The following is a 9,508-nucleotide window of genomic DNA, read 5'->3' as shown; positions in this document are numbered from 1 at the left end:
TGTATATAGAAATATAGATTAGAAGCCCAGGGCTTACCCCCTGGCGGCCTTTGTCCCAATAGGGAATTGTGGGAAGCGTGCTTGTCACGACCCACGGCCGTTAAATACACACACACACACACACACAGATACCCCTGATTCCTACAATTCGCTTCCCCGTCAGGAAGCAGAGATGCCACAAACCCTTCAACTCTACAGCAGGAGATCACATACTCTGCTGCCAAAGAAGATCAAAGTAATATCCTTCACAAGTTGACGTTTGTGCCCCAGAGGAACAAGTTCCTCAACCATGTATATCAACACCGTCACTTGATTGAGGCAATAGTGTCTCATCATCTACACCTTCGCTCAGGAGAAACTTGTTAAGTGTCCCAGCCAGATGAGTGGCTACATGGAAGCTTCAACCTTTGTATTCCTGTGCACATCAACAAATCTGGACGAGCCCACAAGAAAAGGGTACTAATCAGGTTTCCGCTACCATATCGAGTTGGTGAAGCTTTCCGACCCGGCAATACGGATGAGAAGCTTCGCTGCGAGGCTGGAACATATGCATGGCTGCAGCAGAAGTGCCCTTCCGTCCCTATACCACATCTATATGGGTTTGGGCTATCAACAGGTCAATGTGTACGTATGGCAGATCTATGGAATATCGCAGATTCACTAACTCAGGGCAGTTTACGGCTGTCGAGAACATGCCATTTTTTACCCGATGTCTTCATTACCTCCGCTGCCGCTTGCTAGCATTCTTTGGGTACCAGATTCCGACGCGATATGTCCCTCACCCTAACTGTATCCCTCGTGATCTGGGAACAGGCTATCTTCTGATAGACTTTATCGAGGATGGCCAGATGCTTTCAAACACATGGAACGAGAAACATGGCGACAAAAGATTACGAAAGAATCTCTTTCGAGACCTGAGCAAGATCCTTCTAACTCTTAGTCGAGTTCCCCTGCCGAGGATCGGATCTTTTGTCATTGATACAGACGGTTACTTGGGTTTGTCAAATCGGCCTCTATCTTCCGAGATCCATGAGCTTGAAAATGAGCATATCCCAGTTGATATGCCTCGGAGCTTCACGTATTCGACGGTTGACTCTTACGTGGTTGACCTCCTTGCCTGCCACGACAGCCGCATGCAACATCAGCCTAATGCAGCCATGGATCTGAAGGACTGTATTTACCAGGTCACGGCCTTGACAATGATGAAAACAATATTCCCCCATTTCTTCCAACGGGACCTTCGTCGTGGACCTTTCATCCTTCAGCTGACCGACCTCCATCCAAGTAATATCTTTGTTGATGACGACTGGAATATCAGATGTGTGATTGACCTAGAATGGGCGTGCTCACGTGCAATTGAAATGCTACATCCCCCAACCTGGCTGACAAATCAGCCTGTGGACAAAATAGACCTGGAGATGTACAACAAGGTCCGTGAAGAATTTATGGGCATCCTTCAAGAGCAAGAGAAAGTACTCCATGCCAAAGCCGGCGATACAACATCACTCTCATCAGTCATGGAAAAGGGATGGAAGACGAGAACATTCTGGTACAGCCTCTGTCTACGAAGCCCGTTAGCTATCCACCAGTTATTCTACGACCGGATTCAGACAAGGTTTGCAGAGGGACATATCGACGACGGCGACTTCTTCCGAATCACCATGAACTATTGGAAGGAAGGAGCGATTCCCTTTATGCATGCCAAGGTTAAAGACAAGGAACAATATGATTCGCAACTACAGGAAGCATTCGAGGACTGAGAAAGAAAGAAATTTGGACACGATGACGATTGGCTATACTGTCTAGCATGGATCCTACCTACCTCAGCGTCTACATCGCCCCGGCTCCAAACTGAGGCTCCTCGGTCTGCGAAGGATGAGACAGCGGCATCGGCACCGGCATCGCCGATTCTATGTCTGACCGCCAGTGCTTTGGTGAGTTGTGCTTTTGCTTAACGGGGGACCTTTGGGTTCTGTTACTGCTACACAAGCGGATACCACGGCTTACTCCTCTCGCTTTGTTAAATACGCGGTGGCAAACGCATCGGAGCCAGCGCATTAGTGGACGGAGTGTGATCAGACTTCCAGCAGTGATGCCGAGACCGGCCTCGATGTTTGACGAGATAGCGATACCAGTGGTGGCATCTGAAAAAAGAGTCAGTTATTAGGTGCTTTGAGGTTGTCAGAACCTCCATTCCATCGTGCAAGACACTGACACAGGAAGTCCGGATCTTTATAGTTCGGAAGATAGGGAATGCGGACCGCGACGGCAGCGCCTGCACTAAAGAGCTGTCAGCATGGGGAGTCCTCTTCAGACTGCCGACATTCATAACGTACACGCATCCCATGCTGAGAACGATTGCTATCGCCCATTTGGACCGCCGACTCATATGCAAGTCCTTCAGAAGATAGATAGGAAAGAGTCCCAGGGTGAAGTCGCAAAGACAGGCAGTTGCACTATAGAGGTACGCAATGTCCAGTACATAATTGGTGTCAATGCAGTGGCCTCCGCCCGTCCGTTCCCAGAATTCGCTAACTGGATGGCACTGCAACATCAAGATAAGCCAGAAGGCGAGACCGACAGTGGACGTTAGACCGATTACGATATACAGGACGGCCGATTCGCGCCGCCGGCCGGTAAGACGGAGAAGCAGCATTGCGATGGAGATTCTTGCGGTCGCCACGACCCAAACATAGGCGCTCTGGCCGAGCCACCACCACTGGTTCATGTAAGGTAAATGTTATGAGCAATGCTCAGCTTCTGGAGCTAGAATTAGAACGTACCAGGAGAGCCGTTTGAACATCTGCTCTCGTGTTGAACTGGTCGAATCTTTTCCCAAAGCCAGCAACTGCTCCAGCCAACCCGCATGTTGCGAACCAGATGTCAAATAGCTGAGAACTGAAGCATCAGTCGCGCTTTCATCGCCCATGATGGTCATATGTGCTCACATACCATTGCTAACACCATCAAGCCATCATCCCATCCAAAGGCTTTCACCAGTCTCAGCCGGACAAAGCACCGCAGAGCAACCGCAATAAATGACAGACACAGGAACACCAGGGTCACTGCGAATAGCGCCCTGCTGCGGCCCTGTAATGTCATTTTCAATCAGAATATTCATGCAAGCCAAACGTCGTTACTTGATAACCTAGGTATCAACGCGGTATTTGCACCACAGGCTGCAACTCTGCCGTTCCGTCAGTGCAGGTCCCAAGACAGTAAGTCTGAATATGGCCATCATCGACAGAAGAAGATCGTCCGGAATATTGCCGAGGTCGAGGAGCACAATCTCAAAGCCCTGCAGGACAAATACCACACTGCACTGCCTACACGGTTTGATAGGAGTGTCGGAAGTTTGTAGCTTGCAGATGAAGGTTCAAGAAGAGGGTTGCTCATTTTCCGCCCACAGCAGAGACAGAGAATGTAGCATGTTCTGCAAGACGGTCCACGGAAATTATCATCGTTCTACTGACCACAACGTCAGCGTCAACGACGACTGAGACTGGGTGGAAGTAGCACTTGGTGGCGGCGGCGAATTCCTTGGATGCTGCTTTACCCCGCATCCTATGAATCTGATCATCTGGCAGAACTTTTAATGCGATTACAGTAGCTCCGTCAGAACTCAGAACGAACAACTATGCCTTTGATTGGATGAGGAAAGATCTCGGGGCTTGTATGCTCAGGGTCAATGAACCCTGCCTTAGGGCCTTATCCTACTGCCTACTAGCTTAGATAGTAGAAGACGTCCAAAGGCTAGTACCCTTCAAATTCCTCCTGGTCCAAGTTAACTATTGCTTGTTGCAGAAGTTGGGTTTAAAAATCTACTGACCTATTCATTGTCTGCCGCTGATTTAGCCCTCCTTGTTGTAGTTATTGCGCTCAAGTATGTATCCGACTATACTGCGAGAACTAAAACCAAGGGATTCTTCATTTCCGCTTCAGCCGACTTTCGAAAATGACATCCAGAATACGGGCACACAGTGACTACACGGTCGCCTAGCTCAGCCCCTTACCGTTGGAAATGGCCGCTGCGAAGCTTATACTAGACAAGAAAGAGCTCAGAACTCTTCTCCTCGCAATCTCATATCTCGGATACTGTTCTGCTTTAGGACCACTAAGGGCTCCATGGCCTCGTTCTTGCGGGGTGGGGAGGGAAGTTCTCATTGCGAGCGTTTTCTAGCTTATGAATAAGACTGTGATTCCATCCTTGACTCCTTCTTACTCTCCTTGTTTCCTCAGAACCCCTGGTAGATAACGCTCCCACCCTCTTTCTGCAGGTGGACCTGGAGAAGTGGGCGCATCGAGCGGATGTGAACGAGGTCTGGGAGGGGCGACTAACCCGCTGAGCTGCATCCCTATCTTCATGGATGCGATACTCAAATAGTGTTACAATTTACTATTCTCAAGTATCTCTATGTGGCTGTACACATCCAAAGCTAGAACACTGCGAGTCCAGCATTGATATATGATAGACCCGCATGCGAGACTAGTTACATCCGGAAAGTGTTGGCTCACATATAGTTTCTCAACCTCGTCACTATCTCGGTCTGCGTACGGATAACTTCCGGTCATGATGAAATAGATCAATGACCCAAGGCTGAATATATCATCCCCAAAGGTAGGCGGAGCGTCCCAGTCAAATTGTGGATGTCGAAATCTGGTCTCGGCCACCGCCGAAGGCTCAGAGCCAGATAAAGAGGCACCACCGAAATCAGAGATTTTCAGGTTCAGGTCAAGGTCCAATAAAAAGTTTCTCGGCGAGACATCACAGTGAACGACATTAATGGAATGTAGAGCGGCTAATCCCTCCGCTGCCTGCTTAGCCCAACGAAGACGAAGCCCAGCTGTCAAATTTTGGCCATGCTGCCGAATATATGCTCCAATGTCCCCATTATCCATATATTCCAGTGTTAAACAACATGTATCCGAGTCCCAGTTGATAAGTCTGGGAACACGAGAATGCTCGCCTAACTTTTTGGTAAATCTCAGCCTCGACACGCATATTTCGGCAATGATCATGGTGGAAATCAGGATGTGGCTTCGGTGTTTTAATCACGTCGCCAGAGGGTAGACGCTCGAGGATGGCAGTGCCACCCCAAGCGATGAATTTGCCTTTTGTAACGTAGACAACCTGTCCTGGCTGGGGCTTCGGAATGTTGTGTTGGCGCCCCTCCCACGGCCCCGGGACAGTGATGTACGAAATAGCTTGAGGGGGCCTGCCTGATGCATCTGCGTTCCTGGAAGCAGTAGTGGCACTTTGCTAGTGAAAAATGAGACCTCGGTTATCCTTCAGTTAGGGATACCCTTACGTTCTCCGGATCCAAGTTGTATGTTTCATTCAACCATGCGCCGTCAGTGACAGTCTTCAAGGGATGCCAGATCAACCTGCCAAAAAAAAAGGGAAAGGAGGTTTATGACCCCGTTTACGCGAGTGAAAATGGCATGCTGCAGTGACGATAGAACTGAGAACATGATAATAAATTGGGCAGTTACAAGTTAACAGCCATTGAGGTACGAACGAAAGGAGATGCGAGTTCAGTGAGATACCAATTTGGATTCGGATTCGGATTGACTAATACACCGTAATAGCCAGTCATAATCTTTACATTTAATGGAAGACTGCAGTAAACCCCTGCTATAGCAAGCCCTGATATAGCAAGAACCCCGCTGTAGTGCGAAGAAACAATGAGAAATCTTATTGAACCCATTTATCTCTTAGATCTGGACAGAGGATGCGGAAGAAATCATTTTCTTATTCTCTACTCCAGCATCTGGCCCACGCCAGTGTTGCTCGTGGCTTTCGAAACGACCCTTTTCTAAATCTGAGACGGTCCTTGCCTGCGATCAGCAAACCCAGTCTGTTTATAGTCTTCTCCTGCCACCTCTTATACTTATAGATTCTAATAAATGCCAGCGTCGAAAGCAGGTAGCCAAGATGATCTGTTTCGATATACCTCCGGCCGATGGCTGATCAACGAGAAAGACCAACTTCAGCAACGTTTTGTGAAGTTTGATGTCGAGAGCCTCTGTTATCAAGCTTCCTCTCTGTTCAGCCATGCGACGAAATGCGTGCGCATTGTCAAGTTGGAAGGAAACTTTAACAAAGCTTTCCTGCTCACAATGGACGACGGCAACGAGGTTATTGCAAAGATTCCTTGTCCGAATGCGGGGACGCCCTCCCTGACGACGGCGTCCGAGGTGGCCACGTTGAGCTTTTGTGCGCTTCTCCTTGTTATTCTCAATGTTTCTGTCACACTTACATGCTTGTTAGTGCGCTCGTATACTTCAATCCGGGTTCCGGAAGTGTTAGCTTGGAGTTCTGACCCAGCCAATCCAGTAGGCGCTGAGTATATCATCATGGAGAAGATTCCAGGAGTTCCGCTCGCCGAAAAATGGGAAACAATGAAGACTTTGGAGCGCTACAAAGTCATCGACCGAATTGTTGGAATGGAGAAAGAGCTTGAGAGCCTGCAGTTCCCGGCCTATGGGAGTCTCTTTCTACGGGAATCCGTGCCGTCTGAATATCGCCATTACGCGCTGTCCCCAGCTTTGGATCCTGCCGAATTGTTCTGTGTTGGGCCTTCATGTGATCGGCCAATGTGGCATGAATGCCTTGCTGATGAGTCCACAGCTGTGCAGGATGTCGGCCCATGTGAGTCTTGTGTTCTTCCTTGCTTTATTATGTGGTCCTGACACTTTCCAGGGCCCTCCCTTTCGGATTTTGCGCTATCAATTCCACAACGAGAACTAAAGGCCATTGCAAATGAGCAAGCTGAGGTACAGCATCATCTCAATCAATTTAGCGAGAGGCAGTCCGTCAACGAACACCGCGACCTTCTACAAAAGGCGAAGCATATTCTTCCTATTCTGTCGCATCATCCACGTGTGGTAGAAGTGGCGGGACCAGTCCTATGGCATACTGACTTGCATTTGGGAAATATTTTCGTTTCCCCTGACGACCCAACCACCATCGAAGGAATAATTGACTGGCAGTCGGCTCAGATTGCTCCCCTGTTCATACAGGCTCGATTCCCGGAGTTTCTGAGGCCGCCAAAGGATTACAACACTGGCGCCGAAATCCCCAGTTTGCCGGACAACTTTGAGGAATTAAATCCCGAGCAGAAAGACCGAGCTATTAAGGACAAGGTACTGGCCACCCAGTCTAAATACTATGAAATGTCTTGCCTTGCATACAACAAGCGCGTTCACGAGGCAATGAAGCTTGGCCGCAGTCTATGGGAGCCTTTTACGTGTTGCCAGCTTTTCTTGAACGGCAGTATGGTTCCACTGCGAAACTCTCTGGTACGCATTTCACAGGACTGGGGGTGTTTGGGACTTCCAGGGAGCTGTCCCTTTGTGTTTTCTGAAAAGGTGTTAGACATGCACAATGAAGAGGTAGTGAAGTATCAGGACATGCTTTATTTGCGCGACATTGTGAAGGCCCAGCTCTGCACTGATGACACGGGTTGGATCCCAATGGAACGATGGGAGAAGACAAACGAGATGAATCAATATCTCTTCGATATGTATGTCGAGACCATGAGTCAGGAGCTACCACCAGATGCAGCCGCGAAGACATGGCCCTTTCCGCCTAAAGGCTCTTGCGTTTGATATGAGTCTGGACTCTTCTTTGCTTGTCCACTCAATTCCACACCATGCAAATGCAGAAATCGATCTATATCGCTCTTGACTGAGAAAGATATGCAGCCACAGGTCATTCATGATCTACGCCATGGCCCTCCCTGCAGTCCCCTGATCCCCCCAGCCCTGTTCAGGCTACAAAGTCACAGCCTCCGAGCTTGAAACATTTACTCAGCTTCAGTGGAGGGTTGCAAGATACAGGCTGCCTGGAAGTTCTCTATCTCCTCGTGCAGAACGCAGCCGAGCGTACAAACTCCGACACACTACTCTACCTTGACGGCGCATCGCCAGACCAGCCGGCATGCTGTTCTGAATAGCTTAGCAACACTGTACAGCGACAGCGGCAGCTTGCTCCCTGGGCACACGGCAACAGCACGAGACAGGTGGTACAGCTAGCGATCAACGCGGACAAATTGGATTGAAGCTCGCTAATACGCGGACGAGCCATGCGAGGTTTCAGGGCTGGGAGAGTAACCGCCACTTCCTGCTGAACCAGGGGGCGATGGTCCAGGCGCGCATATCCCACGGTTGCATTCCCGGGGCGGATGAGCATACAATCCCCCCTCTTTCGACGATGTCTAGTTTGAAGTCGACTGCGTCGAGGAGGGATGGCGCGGTGGCAGCGAAGGTGATTGCTTTTGCTCTCAGCGCAGGCAGCGGGAGCAGGTCGAGGAGCGGGTGATGCGGGAAGAGAATCTGGGGGAGGGTCGGGCGGAGATGGACTGGGATGGCTGGATGGGTGACTCTAGCCAGGAGGAATGCCGGATCGTCCGACATGGCGGTGTAGGGACGGTAGAAAGGCGAACACAGGGACATGCAGTTGTAGCTGGCGAACTGGGCGACGCTGATGCCGAGGGTTGCGGCGTTGTAGACGCAGGCTGTGAGGAGGAGGGTGTAGGTGTTGAACAGGGGGGGTTCTGGCGGTGTGGTTGTTTCCTCTTCGACGTTTTCTTCCTCGTCGCTTTTCCTGTCTGGGTTACGTGATGGAAAGAAATGATCTACCGTCAGCATCACGGGCACGGGCACGGGCATGCGTGTCTTCCTAGGCACATCCAGAACCTCTTCACCGTCGGTATTAATCGGTGCAGGCGCAGGTGCAGGCGCAGGCGCAGGTCTCAACTCCCGTTTCGAACCAGCCTGCTCCTGCTTTCCCGTGAGAAACTCTCTCCGTCGTTGCCCTGCAACACATCAGCACAGAACACCCCACACAGACAAATAACGCACGGTACGCCCGCTGAGCGCGACGATTCTGTTCCCGTCGAGCGGGGGTGATGATCCTCTTGGACTTGGACATTGCGTCTGGCTCTCGGGTAGATCGCATTTGATGGCTTATTGTCATCTATTGCCCATATACAGTGTATTGAAGTGTGGGATAATAGTGGGAGGTTGCATGGAGGAATCATAGACCGATGGCTTACGCAAATCGACCAATCGGAGCACAGCATTGTTTACCGAATAGCATCATACTGTCCGCCATAAGCCAAGCATAAGCCAGTGCAAACAGGACCGGATGTTCTTCTCTGGCATTAGGTATAAAGAAGTACGCACTCTCACCGACCAAACCACTAAACAAGACACGCTCCGCTCCGCAAACACAATCATGTCCCAAAAAACCATCGTCGTCACCGGCGCAACAGGAACCCAAGGCTCCGCCGTCGCGCACACCTTCCTCTCCCTGCCCACCTGGCACGTCCGCGTCCTAACCCGCAACCCCTCCTCCCCCGCCGCCCAAGCCCTCGCCGCCGCCGGCGCACAGCTCACGCACGCCGACCTCGCCGACCCCCCCTCCCTGCGCGCCGCCTTCACCCACGCAACCGCCATCTTCCTCAACACCGCCTTCTGGGGCCCCTACCGCTCATCCCGGGAC

At 50.7% G+C, this 9,508-nt stretch overlaps 4 protein-coding genes across 4 annotated transcripts; 2 read left to right on the top strand and 2 right to left on the bottom strand.

Moving 5' to 3' along the window:
- Positions 1-595: 595 nt before the first annotated feature.
- CDV56_101381 (uncharacterized protein) lies at positions 596-1,760 on the top strand (the record flags this gene model as incomplete). The annotated part of the gene is made up of 2 exons (XM_026755000.1): positions 596-628; positions 675-1,760. The coding sequence occupies 2 exons, from the start codon at positions 596-598 to the stop codon at positions 1,758-1,760; spliced, it is 1,119 nt and encodes a 372-aa protein (XP_026609578.1).
- A 70-nt stretch (positions 1,761-1,830) lies between these two features.
- CDV56_101104 (putative integral membrane protein) lies at positions 1,831-3,563 on the bottom strand (the record flags this gene model as incomplete). Its single annotated transcript, XM_026754723.1, has 7 exons — positions 1,831-2,144; positions 2,216-2,280; positions 2,337-2,719; positions 2,784-2,891; positions 2,953-3,090; positions 3,161-3,322; positions 3,474-3,563. 7 exons carry the CDS (start codon positions 3,561-3,563, stop codon positions 1,831-1,833), a joined length of 1,260 nt encoding a protein of 419 aa, XP_026609577.1.
- A 2,344-nt stretch (positions 3,564-5,907) lies between these two features.
- CDV56_100481 (uncharacterized protein) lies at positions 5,908-7,611 on the top strand (the record flags this gene model as incomplete). The annotated part of the gene is made up of 3 exons (XM_026754100.1): positions 5,908-6,217; positions 6,272-6,652; positions 6,704-7,611. 3 exons carry the CDS (start codon positions 5,908-5,910, stop codon positions 7,609-7,611), a joined length of 1,599 nt encoding a protein of 532 aa, XP_026609576.1.
- A 486-nt stretch (positions 7,612-8,097) lies between these two features.
- On the bottom strand, positions 8,098-8,935 carry CDV56_100182 (uncharacterized protein; the record flags this gene model as incomplete). The annotated part of the gene is made up of 2 exons (XM_026753801.1): positions 8,098-8,819; positions 8,866-8,935. The coding sequence occupies 2 exons, from the start codon at positions 8,933-8,935 to the stop codon at positions 8,098-8,100; spliced, it is 792 nt and encodes a 263-aa protein (XP_026609575.1).
- Positions 8,936-9,508: the final 573 nt, after the last annotated feature.

The sequence above is a fragment of the Aspergillus thermomutatus genome (genome assembly GCF_002237265.1).
Source record: "Aspergillus thermomutatus strain HMR AF 39 chromosome Unknown NODE_476, whole genome shotgun sequence".
In the NCBI taxonomy this organism is placed as follows: Eukaryota; Fungi; Ascomycota; class Eurotiomycetes; order Eurotiales; family Aspergillaceae; genus Aspergillus; species Aspergillus thermomutatus.
Note: the sequence above shows the minus strand (reverse complement) of the source record. Positions and strands in the feature narration are given on the sequence as shown.